This window comes from Triturus cristatus, chromosome 10 (genome assembly GCF_964204655.1).
Source record: "Triturus cristatus chromosome 10, aTriCri1.1, whole genome shotgun sequence".
Classification (NCBI taxonomy): Eukaryota; Metazoa; Chordata; class Amphibia; order Caudata; family Salamandridae; genus Triturus; species Triturus cristatus.
The window spans coordinates 273,740,234-273,766,742 of NC_140593.1; the positions used below are offsets into that span (position 1 = coordinate 273,740,234).

General features: G+C 44.6%; 1 protein-coding gene across 2 annotated transcripts in view; it reads left to right on the forward strand.

Moving 5' to 3' along the window:
• The window catches only part of PEX1 (peroxisomal biogenesis factor 1), an 831,513-nt gene that overhangs the window by 688,168 nt on the left and 116,836 nt on the right, over positions 1–26,509 (forward strand). Inside the window, exon 22 of one of the 2 annotated variants that reach the window (XM_085631051.1) lies at positions 4,591–4,788. The exons of the other annotated variant lie outside the window; for it this stretch is intronic. Coding sequence (XP_085487177.1) covers positions 4,591–4,788 — 198 coding nt within the window. The remainder of the gene's footprint in view (positions 1–4,590; positions 4,789–26,509) is intronic. 2 annotated transcript variants of the gene reach the window in all.

Here is a 26,509-nt window from a genome sequence, read left to right on the forward strand (position 1 = left end):
GTTGTTGGAATAAGTTTTTGACCTGGTGCGGCACCCATCGAATTGTCCCACTTCAGGCCAAGCTTTCCAAAGTGTTGCTTATTACATTGTCAGCAGCCCAGCAAGGCTTTGCTTTGGACTCAGGTAAAGGGTACTTGTCTGCTCTTTCGTCTTTTTTTTTTTGGGTCACTGGATCAGCCTTCTTTGGTTCAATCACCTTTTGTGGTTTGGGCTATAAAAGGTTTACAATATATGTTTCCTCCTCCTCCACCTCCAGTGGGGCCTATATTTGGGTCTTAAATTTCCAATGTACTCTTGTTGAACCTTTGCAGCTGTGCTTTATGGCTCCTTACCCGGAAGATAGCCTTTTTTCATCACCATAACATCGTGGAGGCGGGAGCGCTTGCTGCAAGCCCTCTCGGTCAACACTCCATTCATCATATTCTACACAGACAAACGGGCTTTGAGAACCCGAGCCTCCTTGGTTATGGTAATTCCTTTTCATGCCCAGCAAGACATCACCCTCCTGAGTATCTGCACTCCGCCTCACCCCTCGAAAGAAGAAGAGTGACTCCATTAGTTTGATCAAAAGAAAAAACCCTTAGTTTTTACATCGATCTTACCTTAGAACACTGTATGGATGAACAACTCTTTATTGGATTTGCCTGAGCAAAAAGGGGCAAGGCGGAGCAGAAGAGGACCATCTCTCATTGGATCATACTCTGCATTAAAATCTACTATGTATTGGCTCGGAAGCAGCTTCCAGAGATATTGCGTGCTCAGTTCACCAGAGGCAAGGCTGTTACCACTGCTTTAACATGTAGAGTGCCTGTTCTGGACATTTGCCAAGCTGCCACGTCGGTGTCCCTTAATACGTCCATAAAGCATTACTGTCTGGAAAGCCAGGTCCATTCGAACCTGTAAGAACTTTTGGTTTGAGGCAGTTCATAGACCCACCTATGGATGGTACTGCTTTGGAAACTATTCAAAGGTGATGAATCTGTGGTATGAAGTCTGTAACAGAAGAGCAAGACACTTACTTTCGGTAACGCTTTTTCTGGTAGAGACTCTTATCTAACAACCGATTCCTCACTGACCCTCCCTTTCGCCTTGTTCCATGAACTGGACGCTGTTCTTCCTAGAAAGGTCCCACTTTAGAGCTCTGTACACTGGCTCATGCCAATCTGCAATTTGGCTATGCTTTTGAAGGCACAGACAGCTCAGAAGGCAACTTGCACTGTGCACAGGGGTACTGATGACGTTTTTCCAGACCCATCCTGACACCTGGGGAACTATTCAAAAGGTGAGCAATCCATAAGTGTATCTTGACTTTGCATTCTGAGTTTTTGCAGTTATGGCCTTCTATCTTTCTCTTCTCTTCTCTCCAGCAGAGCATGAACCAGTAATTTCTAGAACTTCCTGAAATGTATGATGTTATCAGTGGCTGAACTTGTGATATTTGGAATTTGCGGCTCTCAATGATTTGCAAGTACTGTTTTGGTGTTTCAAAATAGCGAATATTAATGAATCGCTGTTGTAAAGAAACAAACATTAATACATTCTAGGTTGGGATTCTATAATAGCGATTTCTTAATATTTGAAATCAAAATATCAGTATGTTTATAATGTGTTCATTTGGCCCCTAGAGTACAAGACCACTGTGATAGTAAAAATGTGTGATTTGTCCGTGTTTATTTGATTTTTTTTTTAAATGTATTTAATATTCTTGGTTAAAAAAAAAAACACTTTGGGCTATTAGTATTGTACAACAAGAACTACTGAGCTAGCCCTGATAAGATTCAGCATGGTTGACTGCTCATGTTCTGGTTTAAAATAAATGTTAATTTTCTAGGTGAAGAAATACCAGGCATGTTTTTGACTATTAGTACTTTTTATTATTCTAATAGCTATTTATATGATGCACACCACAAACTAACAAAATAAAAATACATATTCAAATGGTGTACACCACAAACTAAATTTAGGAGGTTAAATAATCTGTGCCACTATCATCTTACTTAAAAGTACTTCTATAGCAATCATTGAAGTCAGAATGGCTAAGTCTGCGATGCTGATCTCTGCAGGCAGTCTAACATTACGACTTCATAAACTTCAAGTGGTAATCATTATGGACTAACCAGCCTCATTTAGACACCAGTTTATAATGAGAATAGATTTGTAAAGTCCTTATCCAATGGGACAACCATGCTTGGAATCTACATCTCATCAAGGAGTCGATTGGAAGCACTGGCTGTGATTAGGAACCCAAGTAAATTGGTGTACTGAGGAAACAGATTTCAAATGTTAATACATTACATTTTACCACCTTCCATTTATTTTGAGGCTTCTCCATTATGGGACCTGACGTGTGGAATAACAGACACCAGGCAGTTTGTAAATCTATATAACTGTTCAAAAAAGTATATTTGTCAATGTCTTTACCACAGTATCCTTACTTTTCTTAGATGCAGGAAGTAATTTCCCTTTATAACCTTAAAGGCAAATTTTCTTTGAACATTTTAATATTTATCCCTGCACAAACCACACTAACAAGATCTTGCAGGTAAAATTGTTTACAGTTACTACAAACTAGTTCTGTGTAAATGTTCAGTAATCTAATTTCAAGGAGAAGTTGGAGCACAATTACACTTTAACAGGGATGTGGAATTTCAATAGCCCGACGACCAGAACATATTGTTTGAGGTAAAGGGCAACAAGTTTTCATGTGTATTTTGTCCTTGGGACAAGTAGGCCCAACCCCATGCAGCACACACCCTTTGGCTGACAGTTTGCAGTACCACATTATGGATCAGGGAAGGGCACTGTCTGCAGTTAAGGTAATATTTTTGCCCCTATGTTAATGATGTTCAAACTTGTATTTATGGTTGATTCGTTGAAAGCCTTTATTAGGGTGAGCGCTCTAAGTAAATGTTGTAAGCTCCGACTGCACTACTGACAGTAGTTCTCGTATAAATTGTGTACACACGTTTTCAAAGTTTAGCAATATGATGCTTTGTATAATGCTCCCAGAATACTCTCTGATTTGATACATTATTTTCAGATGTTTGAAAGCAAGATTGATGATTCATTGCTTTAGAAAAAATGTTCATAAAAAATGAAAGCATGAAAAAAAGCATTTTGCTAAACTACTGTAAAATTTCAGGTACCATTTCTTTGAAGCATCATTTAGTAACGTGTTGATGCATGCCAGTATTTCCCAAAAATATTCATAATGAAAAACCAGTGTAACCAGTTTCAATAGGATTATGGGAAACAAAAATAAACAAACATTGGCACAGCCAGTAGGTCTGAAATTGGTGGTCAGCTTTTTAGTTTTGTCAATGTGTGACTTGTTTTGGCACGGTTTTTGTAAAGCCTTTTGGTGTGGAGCTGCTGGGCCCTTACCTTTATAACCAACATTGGTAAAAGCGCAAATAGTTTTTTGGTCTCAAAAAGCACTAACTGCCACAATAGTTATTGGCACTGAACAAAATTACTTTGTGTGCCGATATGCTCCTTGTGAAAGAACAGAATGCTGTCACTCACAGTGAAGGCAGCCCATACAGAGAGAGGGAGAGAGACAGAATTTGAATAAACACAAAAGGTCACAGTCAATGCGAGATGACCAAATTAGGGGCCCAATTATTAAAGAAAGTCTCAAAAGTGCACCCATGGTATATATCCTTGCAGCCATACGGCTTTCGTGAATTCCCAAGAATTTACAGAAGTTGGACAAGAAATAGTACTCCTAGAAAATATTTGTGAACTGCATTTTATCATGAGCAAATCTGCATGTGTAGATTTGCTCATGCAAAAATCTGAGTGTTTGCACGTTTAGTTTCCCTTCAACCACTTTTTCCCTACTCTGGAAGAAGGTTTACGTCTACCATTGTCAGGAGTAAATTTCCAAGATTTCTCAGTATGGGAAAAGATTAGAGAAGAGTTGTTGAAAACCCTTAAAGCATGCAAGTTAGTAGGTTTGCACTGACTCAAAAGTGCATTCTAACCCTGGAACTATTGCTTACCACTACCTTCAGCCCCAGTATGTATATCTGCGGGAACGTGGCAACATAAGTAAATTGCCAATTATTCAAACACTACTATGATATGAACCCTGGCATAATCAGAGAAGCTATATCAGAGCTCTTATATAGTAAGATTGCTGCCATAATTTGTCGCCGCACTACATGGCACCAAATATGCAAGTGGATTTTGTTACAGGACAAGTAGATTTATGAAGTAACCTGCCCCATGGAAAGTAGATATCTTATTAAATTCCACATCCCTGTTTAGTATTCATTGTAGCACCCAACACATCTGCAAATAACAGTCACTTGATCTCAAATCCCACTGCTAACTTGTTGGTAGAGTTCATTTTGGGTAAACAGATTCTAGAAAAGTAGTAGAAGCTGTAGAAGGTAACACATATCTACATTACGAGTTGCACATTTGAACCTAAGGCAAGAATATCTCTTAGATCTATTTTTGTATTCATAAGACATCTTGTCATCACCAAAATATCTTTCACTCTGAAAATGTCATCATATGTGCATGTTCACCTGAACTTGTCATTTGACTAATCCATTATTGTCTGTTTCGTCTGTCTTGCAGAACTCTCAGTGCTTTTCTGGACCAAATTCCATAACACATGATTTGTCTGGCCTTATTCTAAGGGATTTAGTATCTACACAGCCTCCAGTTTTTATAACCTCTTCACAAGAAGATTCCCAGGAGTATAATCAGGAACAAATTGAGCAACTGAGGGCTGAGATCAATGTTATCAAGAGCAACTACACACACCAGAATGGGGTACAAGAAATTTCCAGATATCTATGCTGTGTTCTTGCTTTTCCCACTTTTCATTTTCCAGTCCCTTTGCTATTTCTTTCTTGCAATATCCACTTTATTTCCCTAGTTAATAACCGTAATGAGGCTACTGTAATTAGGTTTGCAGCATACAGAAACGCTGCAAATGCCTACTAGAAGATACTGCCCAAGAAATAAATATCATGTCATTTGTACATGCATGTACTATTTATCTATCAGATACATTTCCAACATAATTTCCATCAGCTTCAGCCTGATTAAATCAAAACTACTTACAAGCTGAGCAAGCTTAGTCTAGTTCTTGTTACCATTTCTTTGCCCTATATCTTCCTTCTCTGGCTGTTCTACTAAGTTAATTTTGTTCTGTTTCCTCTTAATAACCTAATTTTCTTATTTATTTATACTGCCTTTCTTCATTAACGATTTTCTTTTCTTCATTTAAAATATATATATATATCCTCCTCTTTCATGGTTGAAAACATATTAATATATTGTTCCATATTTTAATGTATAATCCTTTCTGGTATGTCTTAAGGTGATTTGTACTTTTTTATATTAATATTCTTAAGATTCGTAGTAGTAATAATAATCACTATACATGCAAATTGTGTTTTCATACAATATTTGCTATAGCTGATTGTGCTATTCTGGGGCACCATAAATAACATGGTTTTGTTTTGCTCAAAATTAAAGGTACATGTTTTTTGGCATTAGAGGGACAGGTTGTTTTTGTCTACCAAGATTATTCTCTGTAATTTCTATCAGCTAACGCATCAATAGTTGGCATCTGGGCATTGACGTGTTATCTTTGTTTTTCCATCCGCTTGAGACATATTTTTTGTTTTTGAAGTTGTGTACCGTAAACTCCTCTAAGGGGATGCTTGAGTAATATGGAATGCTAAGTGTCTCTAGTACAGAGAGTCCTATTTACTTTGGACTGCACTTGGAAGTTATGAAATTCTGCTTCAGTTATTGCATTTGGTCTGATACATTGGCCAAAGCATTTCTAGAAAACCTTTTTTCTCTAGTAACACAGGATATGTAATGATAGCGACTGTTTGATTGCTTGCTTAAAAACTAAAACTACTCCTCATGGGGTGGTAGGAAATTCTGCCCTGGGATAATCAGTGTGGTTTAGAGTAGTCCCCATCCTATTTTATGTCCATTTTGTTCTCTTTTGTGTATGCGAACCATTGTTCGTAGGGGCCTCATGTTAAATGTCCCATGTCCTCTACTCTATCAATCTTGGTGTTTTTGGTCCACTTTTTTATTTGAACTTGTTATGTTCTTAAAGGCCAGTATTTCACTTTTAGTCAACCCATTTTTCACCCAAAACGAAAGATTGCAATTTTCTTAAAGATAAGAATTATTTTGTCCACAGATATCCTTTTAATGTATATTTTTAGATAATAATCCCTTTATATCGAAACCTCAACCTGCTGTTTTCTGAAATGCACACATTTTGATCATAAACACTAGCTTTTCATATTTAGTAAATAAAGTGCCATCTAGTTATTTATTTTTAGTAATAAGTAATTTGTCTGACTCTAAAGGTGAAAAATATATTTAATATGAATCACTGACTTCTAAAACAAAATTAAATTGAATGGACAAGATGTTTATAAAGACTTACTAGTTGATGTAAGTGAGAGCTAAGAACGAAAAGGGCAGGGTAGTTGGCATGGACCAATTATGAGTGGCAAATATTTGGGGGCGAGTGGGCACAGTTGTTAGATTGTACTTTAACAAGTGGTGCGATTCAATTAAAACAGATGTTGGTTGATTCACACTAATTTCACTTTCAAAAACCCAATTTTCATTCATGCAATTTGAGTCAGACTATGTGTAATTCAGACAAAATGGTTTCATATTATAATCTTTTTATTAATTTTCAGCAATAATATTCAACAGTGCAGTTTACAGAGCATTAAGAAATTTTTATCAGCCTGACACCTTGTATTTGGGCTACATCCATGTTATCTTGTACACCTTAAAAAAATGTTTAACTAGAAAATTGCCCAGTATGCTATTTCCCATCAATCATACAGTTCTGTCATGGTAGCATTTGTTTGGGAGGCCAATCAACTTTGCTAACATCTCTTCCAATTGAGCTAGATCTTCTGTCAACTTATCATCCTCTCTCATGACCTTCATGTGGTGTTCCTGCACTATAACCTATTCCTTTCATCGTGTCTTTTTTCCACTGGATGTACTTTGGGGCTCAAGGATTCACCCAATGAAATGCTATACATTTTTTTGTTAGAACAGTTCCCTGGGAGAGCACACGTAATCTCATTTTAGTTTCCTCGATTAGAAAATATCCCTAATAAGCATTGTTTTATGGAGTTCTTGAACAATGTACCCATTGCTGCAGAGAAGCTTTCCACCACTTCATCCCAGAACCTAGCAACAGCTCCATGTCACATGCAGGCAGTCCGTGCACTGTAATCTGCACTTAATACATTCACATGATCTGCCAGGGTAAATTAGTGTGAGTTTTGTAGAAGTAAAGGTAGGTTTTCTGTAACAAATTAAATTGTGTTTGTTTAAAACATGCGTTGGTGGAGATTCGTTGAACCTACTCTCACTTTCTTCCAAAATGTGTTAGTGGCTCTAAGCAGTCGCCCATCAATTTCCAATGGGCCTGTTCAGTCTCTACCCATTCATCCTGCACTAAGGCTGCGTCAAGGTGTGTTATTAATCACCTCCTACCAGCCAGGCTTGATATTTGTGTCGTAACATTTGTTTCTGGGAGTGCTTCCGGTAATGTTTCAGATTTTTCTGGTGCTGTGAGCTAGCTTTGTGTACTGAAGGACCTGCCCAGGATTTATTCCATATACCTTCTGTGCCTGCTCAGATGACAGACTGTGTCTTTAGCCACATTTTTGACAGCCTTTGTGGACTATAGTGGAATGTCTAATGGAAACGGGGCTCTTTTGAGTACAGAGGTTAACATCCTTTGCATGATCTTCCTAACTTGCCGGATCAAATATGGGATATCTTTAGGGATGTTCTTCTCCATTTTGAATGCTTCTGGCATATGAGAAGCAGCTAGAAGGATCTTCTCCCAGTTTTCGCCAGCATCAAACCGGTGTACAGCATGTTGTAGCTGTGTTGCTGTATAATATACGAGGTGAAGGTGTCGGTCGCACTCCTGAATTTATCTTGTGAATCAGATAGTAATCCTTTTAACTCGCTTTGGGTGCTGTGGGATCTTATCCCCTGTCCGAAGGGATGTGGCAAAAATACAGAATAAAGTTCCCTCTCCAATGGAAGGTTTATCCCAATATGCACTCCTTTAAATTCCACTCTTTAATAATACGTAATCAAGTGTATCTCTGCAATCATAACTGTTTTATTTTCACAGTAGGCTGATCAAAATGTTAATTCAACGTTTCATTGTCGTTTTGTACAGTGAATACTGTTCCATATTGAAACCATAGGTGCTCGGGTTACAAATGTAAATCCTAGGTATTCGGGTCACAGGGTTTTCTATCCCAATGCATTTCGGGGTCCACCCTTCCTCAGGGGATACTCCCTATGAACAAAAATGTGTTCTCTTTAGTATTTCTACGCCAGAATCAAACACTATTTCTGGGTGAGTTAAGCACAACGTTACATTTTTAACATTTTACCTAGCACCGCGTCTTTTCAATTGAGGAACCTCGTCTACAAAACACTCACACACGCTAAGTCTGTCACCATCCCAAACACTATTTCTGGGTGAGTTAATTACAACGTCATTTCATGAACCCCGCACAGTCATTATTTCACTCGTTGCATGGCGCAATTTATGTTTTTACAGTTTCCTTTTGTTTCGGTAATCTCGTTTACATTCTGGCGTAGAAATACTAAAGAGAAAACATTTTTGTTCATAGGGAGTATCCCCTGAGGAAGGGTGGACCCCGAAATGCATTGGGATAGAAAACCCTGTGACCCGAATACCTAGGATTTACATTTGTAACCCGAGCACCTATGGTTTCAATATGGAACAGTATTCACTGTACAAAACGACAATGAAACGTTGAATTAACATTTTGATCAGCCTACTGTGAAAATAAAACAGTTATGATTGCAGAGATACACTTGATTACGTATTATTAAAGAGTGGAATTTAAAGGAGTGCATATTGGGATAAACCTTCCATTGGAGAGGGAACTTTATGCTGTATAATATACAACAAGGTCAGGAAGGCCCAGTCCTACCTCAACTATGGGAGTTTGAGTAGCTAATTTGGCCCAGCTGAATTTACCCTCCCAACCCAAAGAGCACATTAAACTGTCCAGTTACCAAAACCAAGCTAAATAAAATAGGGCATATAGAATTTGGGAGCACAAGGCATTCTACCCATACTTGATATGGGGAAGGTCCCGCCAGAATTCCACAGAATTCTTAAGACCCTTAGGAATGCTCCCCATATCAAGGGTAACCTTTTCTGCGTAGTCATGTGTACTAAGTACCTACAATTCTTACTATTCCATTCTATCCCCAGACTAGGGAGGCAGCTACCTGTGAACCCTCCCATCCTGCCCATAGGAAAAAATCTGTGTTTGCTCTATTTGGTTTTTAATCAAGAACTTTCTCTAAACGACTGTAGTTCAATGATTGGGAGGGGCACAATTTGGGCTGGGTTTTTAGGTGGCCTGTCAGAGTACATTGACACAATATATGGTGTGATCCCTGTCTGTATGCCTCATTGTTCCATTACCTGTCAGCCTACAGGACAGCTGCTCTACTGCAAACCCAAACAGCATAGGAGATAATGGACAGCCCTGACAGGCTCTTCTCTCCAATGTCCATGACTGATGTGTGAACTAGTCTATAAAAGTGGGCCCAAAGCCTGTTGCATAACAAGTTAGGTGTTGTCCCAGCCCACAGTGTCAAAGGAGCACTCTAAATCTAGGGTCGCCAGGGCATTATCTTCTCTAGTGAGAGCATAATGTATTAGTCACCTAATATTATGCAACACAGTCCCACCAGGAATACATCTCTTTTGATCTTCATGGAGTAGAACTCTTGTCGCCTGCAGGAGTCTTTTTGCTAGGGATTTGCTGAGCAGCTTTAAAACTGTGTTCAGCATTGACAAGGTTTGCTAGGCTGATAGCAGAGTTTAATCTTTTCCATTACTAGGAACCAGAATTATCATTGCTTCTCTCTAGCAGAGAGGTCCCAATAGTCTCTATAGGAACCGTGAAGGTAATCTCTCGTATAGGTTAGCGTTTATACCACCTGTGCCAGGTGTTTGCGCTTCAGCATCCCATCTTGGAAATCGTTAAGCTCATCTAAAGAGAGGAGGGCCTCTAAGCTGATGGGCTGTTCATCCATCAACCTTGGGAACTCCATCAGACCTAAGTAGTATAGGATCTCTGCTCTTGGTCTACCTTGGTCATTGGGTTGAGCATAGCCCCTTTTAAAAAAATGTCTTGCATTTATTATTTATTAGCTCACAGGATACAATGCTTTACCTCTTGGCAGAAGCTCAGTATATTTGTTTGGGGTCTTTCATGTTTATTAACCATGCCAACTTCCTGACGGTCATCATCCCTAAATAGTCTTTGACTTTAGGGGATGTGGCTGCTCGTTCAGGTGAGTCAGAAGGTATCCAATAGAACTCCAAAGAGACTGACCTATGGCCTCATATGGTGCCATCCTCCTGTAGCAGTATTCAGGGTGTTTTCCTTCCTGCAATCTGTCTCCCCCAGCAGCCTTGTGCCCAGCCACAGGATCTGCTCCATCCATGGCGTGGTGGGGCTGGGCCAGTTATTTAGGTGGAGGCCTGTTCCAGATCTCAAGCTGGGTTCAGACATACTCGGGCTCATCAAAGAAGTTGCTTTTTCAATTTGTAATAACTCAAAGATGGGCTGGGCAAAGCAGCATGATTTTAGATTCATTGCTCGTAGCTTTGGTTCACTTCCAGATATGATTTACTTTGAGACTTCACTTTCCTTGAATAGTCTGTTTACTTGGAAATCTTTTAGTATTGTACTGGATTCCTCGCTGCTTTTACTATACATCCTGGACGTGCCATGCAGCAGCCAAGGTCCACCTTGCTCACAGGTGGGACGTGGAACTCCAGCTCAGCCCCATGCCACTGGGGGGAGCTTGGGGCATTGAGTTTGCTTCACGCCCTAAGGGCACGCTCGGTTTCAACACAGTGTCCCAGGGCTTCTCTGTTCCTTCAGACTATCACCTAGTATGGCTTGCGTTGTTTGTGATCATCATGTCCATATGAATTCATCTGCTAGCTTGGTTTCCTCACGGTAAATATGCTTGGAGCAAGATCTTATACCTACTAGGCCACATTTGGTAATGGCTTATACCTCTTGTGTATTCAGTGTTTCTTGCCTGTAATACAAAGTCTCCACTGGCAAAACAGAAATGTACAAGCAAGTGATGAGGGTGCCCTGATTTTTGTAACATTAATGTTTACAGCCATCGTCAATTCTTCGTGGGTGTATCACATTTGTGTGCACTTTTCCGCATGAAATATGCATCCACCTGTGGTTGTTCCTGCCAAACTTGGTGCAAATTATTCAAGATATAAATTTATACAGATTATCCAGAAAGTTATTTTTTCCATTAAAACTAATAGTCACATTTTTGTTCAGCAAAAATTGCTTGCGTCATTAACACTAGACTAAGACCTGTAGTTAACAGCTAGTCCTAATTTTCAGGATTTGTCTATGGTAAATATATTTAGCGTTATAAAAAAATTAACAGAAGAAATATAAGTGAATTTGCCTGGGAAATGGAGCAATTGGAGGTTTTTGTCTGCCTGAAGATGTGTTGCTGTGGATAATCATCGACTGGCCTGTTACCACCAGGTGTGTCTGGGGCTACATAGACCCAAATTGCTCCAGATTCCCTCCCTGAGCTGAATGCCAGGGTTTGCCCTCAGATTTGTGGTGGTGTGCAGGATCCACTAGTCAGAAGTGAGGAGGTACCACAGGACCAATATTGATCCCCACCTGTACCCTTTATTTAGGTTTCGGAAGGACTTCCTTGTATGATAGAAGAAGCACAAGTCAGATTTAATTCAGCCTGGGAAGGGAGTGCGGGAAGGAGTCCTGAGTTCCTGGTCTGGAACAAAGCCTTCTTGGATTTGAAGAGTGGTCAAGTAGTGAAAGGCTACCTGGCAGCTGTGGACTTTACTGTGCAGCTGAAGGCTACTTCCACTGGGTAGTATCGTTTTTGATCTCGGGTGTTTCTGTAACTACAGGGAAGGAGGATCGATCATTGCGTGTACCAAAATCATCCTCCAGAAGACTTAGCTGAGAATGTGTGTGAATATCTAATGTTTTGTGTCTTTCTCCCTTTCCTCCATGTTAGCTCACCATGGTCTGCTATGTTAGCTGGTGGGAAAACAGGTAGAGTTTCAAATGGAAACTATTATGCAGTGTTTCCTATATTCCTATATGAGTGTTAATGTTGATATTTTTACTCCGCTGTAATGTGTTGAATAAAATGATTTAGACCTTAAATAAAACATTTTGAAAGAAATGAAACCTTGTTAGTTAGCCAAGACACTTTTTCTCTCTTGCTTGTCATTTTTCGGTTGCAAAACAGTACTCTCGGTTCATAAACATTGTGAAAACAATTTGAATATTTATTTTGTTCAATCATTCTAACTGAGGGTGAGTAAAATTAACTAAACAAACTTATAAAACTGCCCCATATTGGGCAAAACCGTTGTACTCCTTTCCTCGCCTGACCTAGTTTAGGGACCACATCGTCAATAAATACCCGAATCGCACTCTTATCCCTTTACCCATTTCCCCATCCCCCCTGAGCCAGGGGAAAAGGGCAGTTTCCATTTGTTGGTGCTCGTGAAGGAGGACTGGGGCAGCTGCTAGCTCTTCCAGCCTCCTAATGTCATTACAAGCTTCCAGCATTCCCATGCTGCCCTGATCTCTGCTCCCGCAAAAAGAATGGGTGGAAAAGGATCAGGGGCAACAAAGAGGCCCTAGCCTCCTGCAACATGGGACAGAAAATGCATGCTTCCTGCACCATAGAACAGATGTATAGCTGTTAATATTGCAGTAGGTGCAGTGGCACCTGGGTACAGGGGTGGGAGGATCCCACTTTACACAAATTGGTTGCTCCTTTTTGCTACAAAACCTGGTGATTTAGGGGGCGCACAGTTTCCTTGTTTGCATTGATACCTTGGGAAGCCGTTACCATGAGGAGGAGGAGGAGTGGACCACAAGCCCCAGTGTCTCCTGCGGCAGCCGCCGCCCGCATCACTCTCAGTGCACCCGTAGGCATAGTTACATGCTGCTTTGGGCTCGCGCAGCGGGGGAGCCGTTACCGTGAGGAGGAGGTGGAGGGAGCACAAGCCCCAGTGTCGCTTGCACAGCCGTCGCCCGCATCATGCTTTGCATTCCCAGAGGCGCAGTTAATGCTGCTTTGGGCTCCCACCGTGCGAGACTCGCTGGGACGTTCCCGGGCGCGTGCGTGGGGGAAGAGCCCGCCAAGAGTGGACCCGTCTGCTCACCTCTTTCCGATGACATAACAGCACTAGCCTCATGGTCTAAGGTGAGAGCTTGCCTACAACAGCGGAGCTAACCTAGGTAGCCATGGGAAACGTACAGACCAGCCACCCGTCCGCCCTTCTGTGACTCTTGACAGCATGCTGGAGAGGGTGGTCAACATTGTGGCCCATGAAATCGAGCTAACTGAGCCCAGACTATCACTGGGAGGCAAGGCGGCACAGACGGTACCTGCATTTTCACTTGATTCTGTTCCAGTATCCACTATAACCCCTGCTCCCCATGACCTCTCTCAACTGGAGGTCAGTACCAATAATAAATCCATTCCTAGTGGGGGGGTCCCAATAATGGCCCTGGGCACGATCCACCCGAGACACAGATCCATCGAATCCTGGTTCATCGCTTAGAGCAACGCCTAGTCTCCTGAGTGGGCTCCACCATAGGCCTAATACTGATGTGCTGGTTTTGCTACCGGCTGCCTGTCCCTATGTTCGGGTGATGACAGGGGTACCAACCCTCAACAAGCATTTACAATGCAACGGTCTCGGCATTGTTAAAGTTAGAGCTATTGCCATTGCTCATGACATTATTTTTGTTTGTTTTTGTTTTTAAAACATTTAACCCCTTCAGTGCCCCGCCCTTTCCCCCTCCTGTGCCGGGCGTTGTATTAGCGGGCGGGGTCCATGACGAGATAGTCTCGTCATGGGCACAGCGCAACCGCGCTCCATGACGAGACTATCTCGTCATGGGCATAGAAGAGGTTAAAGAAACTGCATTGTTATTTACAATGTCAATAGCTTAATCACTCTCAAATTAGTATGGACACTCCCTTGAACTATAAATGTGCAGAAAGAGCCCATTTTGGAACTGCCCAAGACCCGAATGTGTATTTGTCCGAAGACATATGGTTTGGATTTGGTAGCAAACATCTGATGCCAATATGCAGTCTGAGTTCAAAATGTACAACTGGCAGGCAGTGGCGGGCGTTTGTGAAATCACTCGGCCTTTATGCGTCGGATTGAGCAGCCATGAATCCGATGACTACATCCGAATGCTTGATAATATGCCCCCTCTTTTTTTGGTAAAACGCGCGATAATTCTCTCTTTGCAGATCTTTCGTGTATACACAAACCTGCATATTTACAGACACGCACCCCAACGGTACGCACACGTATGCATCACGCACACACTGCTCAAGCTCTACGAAACGTTGGGTGGGACTTCGGCGCTCCAGCTCTGGGGCCAGAGAGTATCTGAATTAGGAGGGAGGCGGGGGAGTTCATCAGACTGGGGGGAGGAGGGTGACGTGTGTAACAAATTAATTAGCGGCCTGTACCAACAGCCGCGTCGTTAACTCCGTGCCCTGTGATCATTACCCTCAACCCCCCTCCAACACCCCTCCCCCTCTGCACGCTCTGGACTTCAGAGGGACACGCGGGAGAGGGGCTCCGAGGGACGCGGTGTGCGGCAGCTCCCAGAATTCGCCGTCTCTAAACAAGGCGCTCAATTGAACAAAAGTCTTGTGTCTTGTGAAATGCACAGAAGGGGGCCTATGCAACAAATCCCAGGCCCCAAAAAAACCGTTAATGTCACACGAGAGGGGCTTTGGGGACGTGGGAACATTAAGATCAAAAGGCCACGGTGGTGGGGTCTGGCGATGCACTTGATTTGTAGGGGGCCATCTGCGGGACAGCTGTCTGGCGCGTGCAGCCACCATGCTGCAAAGAGCCCCCAAGGGGAGAGGGGCAGAGAATGGGTGAGACCGAGCGTTACAGATGGAAGTGGGGGCTGGGCACGGGCCAGTACTCGTGCTAAGCAGCTGACAAGGCTTGTTTTCTAACTTTCATATCGTTCACCTTGAACCCCGTCTTTTCTTTTGAGGGAGCATGAGCCAGGGGAAAGAGGGGCAGAGAATGGGTGAGACCGGGCGTTACAGATGGAAGTGGGGGCTGGGCACGGGCCAGTACTCTCGCTGAGCAGCTGACAAGGCTTGTTTTCTAACTTTCATATTGTTCACCTTGAACCCCGTCTTTTCTTTTGAGGGAGCATGAGCCAGGGGGCCTTGATGTGTCATTTTGAATTTTTTTTAGCATTGAATATCTAAATATCCGTATATGTCGAACCTAGCCAAGGTCACACAAGGTGTGCAACCACCGATGGTTTGGTACGGAATCACCTCCCTCCCAAAGCGGCTTCTCCAGACGCTCCTTGTGCCACAGCTTGGAGAGACAGCAGATGAGCCCCCCTTCCCACCTTCATTTCAAACTCAAAAAGAGCGGGACGTGTGCTCTCTCTATGGAACTGTACTATTCTTCCACTAATAGTCGAGTCCTTCCTATAAATAGCAGGATTAGAGGCGTCAGCCTACTGTACTTTCGCTAGTAAATTACTATTCAACATATATGTGCTTCATGCATCTCCATTCGCCACTGCCCCCGTTACATATTTGTAAGAATTACGGATAAGAGCATAGGAAGTTGGATGTGCACACGGTTAACATGTTAATAGGTTCCAAACATTCAGTCATCAAATATGACATTCTGTTCTTACCTTGTCCATGTCTGTTCACAAGACTGGTGTCCCATCACTAAAGATGTGCAACTCTTGTGAGGATACTGAAACCATCCAGAGGTTGGGAAGATGAAAACTGTAGCTCGTACACAATCACGCATATAAAGATACTAACAAAGCTAAAACTGTACACCGTCCCTCCCTCAATTACATACATTATTAAAATATATAAATCAACTTCACATGTAACCCCCAAGCTGAAATACAAAATACACAAGTACACACATTAGATAAGTGCAAAGAACATACGGAGACACCACCGCCTTTCTCCGAGGTCAAGCAGAAATGCCTCGGAGAAACGCAGCGGCGTTTTCGGATTCGGGGGCGTGTTTTTCTTTCTCTCCTCTTGCCATTGGCTGGAATGTTTACATTCCAGAGGAGAGAAAGAAAGTAAAAAACACGCCCCCGAATCCGAAAAAGACGGGGCTTCTTTGGAGAGACAAAGATCTTCTCCAATGGCTGACCAGCATTTAAGAGGCCAGCCAATGGAGAAGAGGGAAGAAGAGGGGCGGGTTAAAGCCCCATATCTGAAAACATTAAATCTCGCTGCGCTGCTTCTCCCCGCTGGGTGGGACCGGGACAACGCTTTCTTCGCCCCCTCTCTCCCTCTTCACGGAAGCTTGTTTGTGTTTTCTTGCCTACCTGCCCCCTCGGCTGGCTGGCTCCACTTCAGTTCAGCAGCTTCCTCTTTTCCAGGGCAGCGCGAGAGCGGGGTCAGCTTTTAGTTTCTTTTTGAAGCACTCTCCTCTGTTTTGCCAAAAACAATGCACGCCCTCGCATTTAAAGTTGCTTTTGCGTGTTTGCATTGCGCCAGGGTTGCAGAGCAGCCTTTCTTCCCCATGAGGTGCATTCTTATCGTCACGCTGTTTATTTTTGCTGGCTCCTGTGTTTTTTTTTTCTGCCTGGTCGTTTCTCTACGAGGGGTATTTCCCCCCAGTCCTCCTCATCTCAAGAGGCCCTCACCTCTGACAGGCAGCCGGCTTGCTGGCTTCACGCCTGTCCCTGCAGCTCGGCGCCCTGACAGCCCGTGTTTATTTCGCCCCGTGTTTGCTTTGCAAGCCTGCGCCATGCCTCCCAGGACCGCCGCCGCGCTCTCTGTTTCTAACACCAGATGGGAGCCTGTCCTCGTGAAGCCCGGTCGGGAGGGCGAATCCCTCGCCTCGGTGTGGGTTCTTGCACCTCCTGCTTGCGGGCTGCCAGTGCTGCGATCACCCCTCTCCTCGCTGCTGTGTATCCGAGCCCCTTTCCGCGCGCGCTTGTACCCATAAAAAACAACTGTAACTTGCACACCCGTGCCATCTGACGCCCAGTCACTTAAGTTTACTACAGATGAATGCCCTGTTACCTTATTTTGGAAGTTTATGTATTTCTTTGCATTCTAACACATGCACGCAGTCTCCCGCACAGGCGCTCCTGCCTCCATGCATGTACTCGGCGATCTTGCTTCACAGGCCAGCCCTTATAACCCCTGTTTTGCCCACTTCCCTTGTCTTGTTTACCATGTTTTTGGCTGCCTTTTAGTAGCCCCTACCAAACCCCCCCCCCCCCCCCACCCTCCCGCAGCTGCGCGCACAGCTATCCGCCTGTATGCTTATTCTTTCCACATAGGCGCGCTCTCGTTACTGCTATTCTTCTAGTGTAAAGTTAGTTTTCCGTTTGTGATTTTTTTTGCTAAGAACTATACATACCAAACTTACAATCTTCTCGCTTCCGGATGTGCCCCTGGCATGCATTGATACCCCACCCCCTCGCAGCTCAGAAGAATGTCTTCCCCTCCGCTTTTATTTCTCACCTTTTAATCGCCTAGGTTTACATTCGCCGGGAAGGCGGCTTTACTTGTGGGGTTGGCAGTTTGTATTTTCTTTGTGTGGCCCAGAACTATGTAAGAGGCACACATTACAAGTCTCATATCTGCCTTGACAGTGAAATACATTACATGTTTGGATGCAAGCTTTCCCATGCCACGCCTATCACTACGGTGTTTGATATTTGGGGGATGTGATGCGGTGACTCGTTTTATTGTATCATGCCCTTAACTTTGAAGGTGGAATGTTATTTCAAAGGGTGGGAGGTGAAAAGGTCGCTGGTTTGTTGTTGTTTTGTTGCCAGATGACTCCTGCTTTCAGCATGTAAGACGTGATAGATTTTTCTGTCGAGGGGGAGTGTTTCCTGACTGGTTTCAGGAGTCTGAGTGTGAGGCGCGGGTACCGCCTCAGAGAGGGGCCCGGTGGGCAGGCACCTGGGGTGCGGATCCAGCCCCCAAGTGTGGCCGCCAGCCTCCGGCAGCAGTGGGCTCGGAGTCCCCATCTCCTCTTGCCCTCACAGTACGCCTCCGAATACACACACCGGCTCTGCCCTTCTTTCATCGAGGGGAGGGAGGTGGCGCTCTGCGTGGGTGGTTCAGCAGGGCGCCCCCGCCCTATCGTTACAAGTTTCAATATCTCAAACAGGGCCTGCCTCCTCCCGCGCGTGAGGTGGATGCAAAGGCACGCACTGCCTCCTGGATGAGCTGTGGAGGCACTCGTGCGTGTTCACGTTCAAATGTGCACTAACACTTGGACCCGGCATCAACGAGCCGGGGTTGTTAGGGGGTCACACGGAGTGCGCGCGCTGATCCAGTGCCCTGGGGCGCTCCCACGGTGGAGACCTGCACTGTGGATGTGCCAAGGGCGTGCCATTCACTGCGCCTTTCTCACGTATTCAGTGGTCACTCACAGAGGCACGCACATGGCACTGGAATCCCCCCAGTGCGCTAGATGGGTTAAAAATCAGCTCCACCGCACTCGGGTCTGGAAATTAACAGGCAGCCTGCCTAACCATGTGACGCAACTAAAGTGTCCCCAAAAAGTAATTGCAGGCGCTTTGTGCTTTAGACGGTGTCTGCTCAGGAGACACCCCTATCTCCATTTAGCAGGGCCAGACGTCCTCCTGTCTGCCACTGGCTTCAGAGCTTAATCTAAAGGAGCATGAAGTCCGAGCCCCAAGCTGAAATACAAAATACACAAGTACACACATTAGATAAGTGCAAAGAACATACGGAGACACCACCGCCTTTCTCTGAGGGCAAGCAGAAATGCCTCGGAGACACGCAGCGGCGTTTTCGGATTCGGGGGCGTGTTTTTCCTTCTCTCCTCTTGCCATTGGCTGGAATGTTTACATTCCAGAGGAGAGAAAGAAAGTAAAAAACACGCCGCCGAATCCGAAAAAGACTGGGCTTCTTTGGAGAGACAAAGCTCTTCTCCAATGGCTGACCAGCATTTAAGAGGCCAGCCAATGGAGAAGAGGGAAGAAGAGGGGCGGGTTCAAGCCCCTCTTCTGAAAACATTAAATCTCGGAGCGAGACTGCGCAAGCGCAGCCTTCGCAGCCGAGACCTAAAAACGAGCAGAGTGAAACTTGGGATCAATTACGCTACAGATGTGTGGAGTGGTTGTCTAAGAATAAGCAGTTTAATGTCTCAAACATGAAGGATATAATCATGGTGTGGCTGGATGGGTGGGTAGGCAACTCTCTTAAAAACATAGAAGGGGATTGTATTGTGATTCATTTTCGCAGACTGTCGATGGTTAAGGGCACTCTTAGAAAAACAGGAGATTCTCCACTCTAGTTCATCAAAAATTTGGTCCCAACCACTGGGGCACTTTTATAAGCTTGTCCCCTGAGGTCCACCCTATGGCTCAGCCCCCAAGCTGTTCAGAATAGTTTCAAAGTGCTATCTGACTTAGATGACCCGGACTGGCTAACATCACCTGTTCAGACTGCGGGGTTGATCCTACATCTATACGCCTATCACACATGATCAAAACACATGATCAAGTTGCTATTACTGGCCCTAAGGCTTGCGATGCCCAGAATGTGAATACACTTAGCTGGAATGTTGCTGGCCTACAATCAAAAATAGAGCTAGTAGATTGGGTAGACCTAGTCAGGCAGTATGACATTCTAATGTTTCAAGAGACCTGAGCCACCAAAGATATATATTTTGAAGGGTTTGAATGTTTTAACGTTCTAGACTTAACCCCCGAATCAGGTCAACCATCGGGTGGCCTTTCCATCTGCATGAATATTGCAGCTGGGGGAAGTGTTATGGTTGTAAAAACCCATAGTGACAAATTCACAGCTTTACAATACAAAAGGGGTGTATCTATGTACTTGCTTAATTTTTATAATAATAATTTTCACAGCTCCCCTAATGTAAATTTGATCAATTTGTTTGATTTTGTTACCTCCCAAATGGACCAGAAGGGTTTTGATAAAATAGCAAGCATCTGCCTGGGGGGCGACTTTCATGCTAAACAGCCCCAAGAAGCTTCTGCGGTCCCTAGGCCTTGCAGTAGAAGACAAATCTGTCAAAGGGGTGTTGAGCTGACGGAGCATCTGCGAACACACGGCCTAAGTAATGTTATGGATATTGCTGCTCTTATTAACAATGACAGTTTCCCTGAACGGACATTTAGAGGCAAGAGTAGCGCCAATACAATCGACTACATTTTTATCTCACCCAGTCTAAAGGACTTTTTATTGTACACCAAGGTTGTCTCTACCATTCACGGTGATCATAATCCGATTAAAGTGGTGCTGAGATTGTCTCCTAGGCCTGTGTATAAAATAGAGTGTGGCGCAAGGAATTTGGTACCCTCGACAGACAAATTATGATTGGTTTGGCGAGGGGTTAATAGTACAGATCTGTTTCTTAGGGTGGTCTGGGAAAATCCATGACTCTTTGACTCCTATTTGTCAGTGCAGGAACCTGGTCCTGAGGTAATCACCGCCTTCACTGAACTTTGTGCAGCTATTAAATCTGCTCTATCGAAACCTGCTCCCATTATACCTTATTGCCCCAGATAGTTTGAGTGTTACCTCTCAGTTCAGTCTTTAAGGAAGAAGTACAAGTTATCACCTCAAGGAGCCCCCTATGTTTAGCTATTCTAAAAAAATGTCATAAATACTTCAAATTGCTCCGCCTTACTGAGCCTGAGCAAGAGGCCTCTAAACTGCTCCAGCATGGATGTTCCAAAAATGGGTGGGGGTGCGGGAGAAGGAGGGAATAGGGGAGGGTTAAGTGGGAGGGGGTTGGTTGCTGTTGTCGTTCTTTTTTGTAACTTGAAGCCTCACCCACGTTGTGGTTGGTCATTGCACAATGTTCGGCTGAGCTGTGTGTATTATGTGAAAATCAATAAAGAAACTTGAAACATTAAAATAAAAAAATCAGCGTATACCTGTGGCAACCTACGGGGCTGATATATGGGGCGTCTTAAAGACCAGTACCATTCAGCATGAGGATCACAGATTCTGCCGTAAACTCCAGGGCAGGGTGAAAGGCCAAGCAATGTGATCTTAGGAGCCGAGGGGTTGGATGAATGCCGTGGTGGCTGCAACCTGTACCTAGACTATATAGCGCATGACCTCAGGGGGTCCATTTTAGGCGTGTACAGGCAGACGTTAGGCATGTGCACAAGTGTATTACAGAAAAACTAAACACTAGTTTATTCATGGGATTTTTTAAGAGAATTTATGGCCTTGACTTAGATCTGAAACTAGACGGTTAAAAAAATAAGCATCATTTACAGGTACATTATGTTTACGGTCCGAAAACCACAAATGATTGAAATTCAGTGTTTATGATTATCTAATCCATCATAACTCGCCCTTTCCTCCTCATCACTGTCATGGATTGGAACATGTCACAGACGTCGTCATTAATCACACCATTTTCACTGCACGGACATCAAAGCAGTGAAATAATTGAATTTTTAAAAGTGCGTCATTGATAGTCACCTTTAATGGGGCTTATACATAACATTCACTTAGTTCATTTCACCTAATAATCACTTTACATTTGTCGATATTCCCTCGTAATATTAACCTTGTACTTCAAATTCCACATCAGAGATGCACTCTTTCACCTCTTACCCCAGCCACTGTTGATTTTTTTTTTTTTTTTTAAACAAACTTTATTAGGTCACAGAACACAATGCAGTCAATCCCCGTCCCCCATAGTCCTCCCCCCAGCCAAATCAGGACATCTTGCAATAATCACCCCGGCACATAAGCTACCTCTGTACAGCATTCACCCCAATAATGTCCGTGCTACTAGGTAGTGCATCCACAGGAGTAATCCACCATGAGTGTGCGAGACAGCTAAAACACCCCCACCCCATCTCCCAACATCCCCCCCAACGAGCCCCTCCTCCCTACCCACCCACCCAAGCCTGTCGCCCGTACCTATCAGAAGTACATGTACATCAAAACCTCAGCCACCACCCGTCGAGTCCGCCTCCCAGCAATCCCAACAGACAGTACCGCAAGAGCAGAGGGGGGAAGCCCTGTATAGTGCACTCAAGGAACCGGGGTCCCGTCATCCCCCACCGGATCACCCCCATCCCCCATAACCGAACCTTTGAACAAGTCCAGGAGAGCCATCCATGCCCGGGCCCCTTCGTACGATCTTTCATTGTCACTGCGTCGAGCCAAGCACAATCTATAAGTCCCCTCACTTCCCGCCCATTTCTCCATTTCCCTAGCCCACCGTAAGAAATTAGGGCCCTGCCGCGCCTTCCAATGAGAAGTAATCTCCCGCTTGGCCAGGACCAGCCCTAGATCAATAAACCTACTGGTGATCTTAGTCTTTGCTGTGTGCGGAAAGCCATGTAGCAAGCAGACCCCCGGGCCTACCTCCAAGTCCCTCTCTGTCACCGTCAGGAGTAGCGTCGCCACTTCCTCCCAAAACCCTGTCACCTGCGGACAGTCCCAGAGCATGTGTAGAAAAGTCGCTCCACTATAACCACATCGGGGGAAAGCATCTGGCCCACCAAAGTACTCAGCTATCTTGTGAGGGGTAAGGTATGCCCTATGAAAGATATAAAACTGTATAAGCTGGAAGCGTGCATTTCGTGTACACTTCCAAGGACGCTCCATGATTTCCTCCCAGTTTTTGTCCGTAAGAGGCGCTCCCAGATCCGCCTCCCACTTGACGCGCAGGGCAGCCAGGGGTCGCCGCATATCACCAGTAATCCGCCTATAAAGGCAAGTCACCGCCTTATAGACACCCGCTCCCATCACTACATACTGACAGGCAAGAGATGTGTCCGGCTCCATCATCCCCTTCCGCCAGTGCTTTCTGACGGCCGCAGTCAAGGCTGCATGGAATAGGAAGTCCCCCCGCGGGAGATCATGCCGCTCCCTAAGGTCGTCAAAAGGTAGCAGGTTATCATCCTCATACAAGTCTCCCAATGTCATAACTCCCGCCTCCTCCCAGGCCAATAACCGGTTCCAGTCTCCCCCGTGGGGTAGCGCCTCACACATTCGCAACGGGATCTCGGGTGCATAGGGAATAATCACACGCGCCCTCCTAGCCAACCGCGCCCAGCATTGTCGAACCACCCTCAAGTCCGGAGGAAGTGAGGCATTCCTCATCGGCACCCGGAGCAGCACGCACGATAATTGGGACCAGCTCGGATCCGCCCCTCCCTGTTCTTCCGGACGCCTGATGTGCCCCGCCACCCACTTCATGAACCACTGGAGCTGCGCAGCATGGTAATAGGACTCCAGGTCCGGCAACGCAAGGCCTCCCTCACTCCTAGAACGCTGTAGAGTAAGCAGCGCTACCCTCCGTCTCCCCGCACCCCAGATGAATCCCGTAATCAACGAGGTCAGCTGAGCAAATAGCTTTCCCGGAATCCAGATTGGAAGAGTCCCAAAGTAATAAAGAAATCTGGGCAAAATCACCATTTTCACTAAGGCGACCCTGCCGGCCACCGACAATGGGAGAGTGCCCCAAAACTCAAAGCAGGTTTTCGCCCCTCTTATCGCTCGCCCCACGTTACCCTCTAACAAATCAGCGGGATCATGATAGATCCTGGTTCCCAAGTAAGGCAAACACCGGGATTCCCATGGGACATCCCCCTGGCGTAGCAACCCCTCTGGGCCCGTGGGAAATAGGCAAGACTTGGTCCAATTCACCCGGAGTCCCGCCACCCTCCCCAGCGTCTCCAGCAAACCCCGCGCCCCCTGTAAGGCCTCCCCAGCATTCGGCAAGAAGAGCAGTAGGTCATCCGCATATAATGCTATGTGCTGCTCTCGTCCCTCGACCAGTAGCCCTGGAAAATACCGCCCCAGCCTAGCATGAGCGGCCATGGGCTCCATTGCCAGTGCAAATAATAAGGGGGACAGCGGGCACCCCTGTCTCGTTCCCCGACCGACCGCGCACGCACTAGATATCAAGCCCCCCGTCCGCACCCTAGCAGTGGAAGCACTATAAAGAAGCGCCGTCCTTTGGACCCCAGCCACTGTTGATTACACACACAATGAAATGTGAAACAAGCAGTAGAGGCGGGAAAAGGGTAAGCGAATGGGACGAGAGAAAGCAAACACTGGATATCACTTCTCTGCCCACCTCGCTGTTCTGGGCAATCATTTGTTTGCCATGACTGTTCACCATCCAACCTTTCACAGTGACAGTGATATATACCTTTAAGCCATCTCAGTGTTCTTTATAGCTGGCAGGTCAAAAACTGAAAGTTGCTAGCCTTAAGCAGTGGTCGAAGTGGGGAAAAAAAAGTAGGGGTACTGTGGGCGTGGCATCAGGGGGCGGGAATATTCCGAGGATTGGGTCAGTGGGCGGAGTCAGAGGTGTGGCTAAAAGAAAGAGCAAAACATCCCAATTTTTAGTATGTTTGGCATTTCACTGACGAGTTACAGCTTATGATGTTATTTAATGCAGCCAATAGATATACGTTTATTTGAGGTTTAATAGATGAGTTATTGACATTAAAATACATTTACAATGTGGGATGCGTATTCAATCACAGAATGTCCCAAATACGCATATAGATGGAATCATAAGCCATTTGTTTCCGAGTCATGCAGTTTCTTTCATTAGCACTTCTCCTCCCTTTTTCTAACCATTTCTGAACATAACATTTGGCTTTAGATTCGATGACAGGAAGCCCCACGTGTTGGGGAGCACTGTTGATGACATCATTCTGTGCCCCACGGTCAATGCAAAATTGTATTCATGTGTTTTTACATGCTTCACGCAATATGTCATTAAGCCAGCATTAGATGCCTCTTAGTTTCCTGTTATTGTATCTAGACCTACCACTCTAAAACAACCCAGACCTGTTGGTCTTGCAGACGCTTTTAGCAGTATCAGATGAATGAGATACAACTATTTTATGAGTAGTTTGTGTAATTACCACTCAAGTTAGATAGCTATCAGAATTGCAAATGCATCAATTCTGAAATTATGAGACTCAAACATTGGTAGAGTCAAAAATAGGTAGTGGTCCTCAGATTATTTCAATCAGTTATTTTCTCCCCTACAGGCTACTATCCTCTGCAATCACTATTAGGCACCTTCTTCCTTTGTCTCTCCATGAGCACTGTAGGTGTATAGGAATACCACCCACCAGAGACTGCATGAGAGAAGTTCAAACATGAATGGCAAAATATCCTAGTTTGCAAATGTTTTCCACATAATTATAACTCTGCCGTGTTTGCCACATAAAGCACCATCTGCTTCATAAGCTGATGGTTTTACCTAAAAATTTGTTTGCATCTCAAATGGATCAAAATAACGTGACTTGTGTTGCTGTGAAGTGGAGGGCCCTTTACAAAGGTTGACTGGTCACGTTCTCAGGGCTGCTATTAATGAGGTGAAAGGTTTACAGAGACTGTTAGTATGTGTAAAAATTTCAAAATAACAAAGTATCAGAAAATGTACCACATTAAGCTGCAGTCTTTCTTTGCTGCATAATTTAGTCAACACTGCAACATAATTTTGCCCTCCATTGCTGCGTAATTGCAGCGGCCCAAAAGCAGGCAGCACATGTTAAAAGTGCTTGCTGCTTGAAGCAAAGAGACACCGTGAAGTTTGAGAACTTAGGGACATATTTACGGGAATGGTGGTGCAACGCATCAAGTTACTTTGCTGTGCTGCCCTGGGTCACAGGGATAGGGCAGAAATGCACCGTCTTTATCCAATACGGTGCATTCCTGCCCTTTCCAAGTGTGCTGGTGCCGTTTCTTCAGCCTAGCACCAACGCAGGCACCCTTGCACCATGGTGCAAGGGTGCCTCCATTGCATGCAGCATTGTTTTTGTGCACAAAAGCAAACCTGAGAGGCTTTGTCCTCTTTGTATGAGTGCTGCACATATAGAAAGAGGAAAACAGGGAGAAATAAACATTTTTTTCCTTGTTGTGCCTCCCTTGGGGAGGTGTCGGATTTTGAATCAGTCCCAGGTTTACAAGTCCTTGTAAATCTGGGAATGCATAAAAAACGTGAGAGTTGAGTGGGAACACCCACTGCAACGCCTCCCTTGTGCAGAGTAAGTCAAAGCAGCAATTTGCGCTGTGTTGATTTACTCCATATTTATGAAACCATTCAACCATGCAAAGTGGCTTTGCGTGGCTTCATAAATATGATTTGCAGATTTGTGACGTGCTTTTACCACGTTCCATGGTGCAAGCATGATTCAAGGCCCTTGTAAACATGCTCCTTAGTCTGGTGTGCATGCAAATCCTGCATTGCCAATCCCTGGTGAGTTGCATTAATACCACTGGAACAAGGCCAATGGAGGCACCTATGTGTGAGGCGGACTGGCCTCAAGGGTCCTGTGACCTCAGTGACAAAGTCACTGCTGTT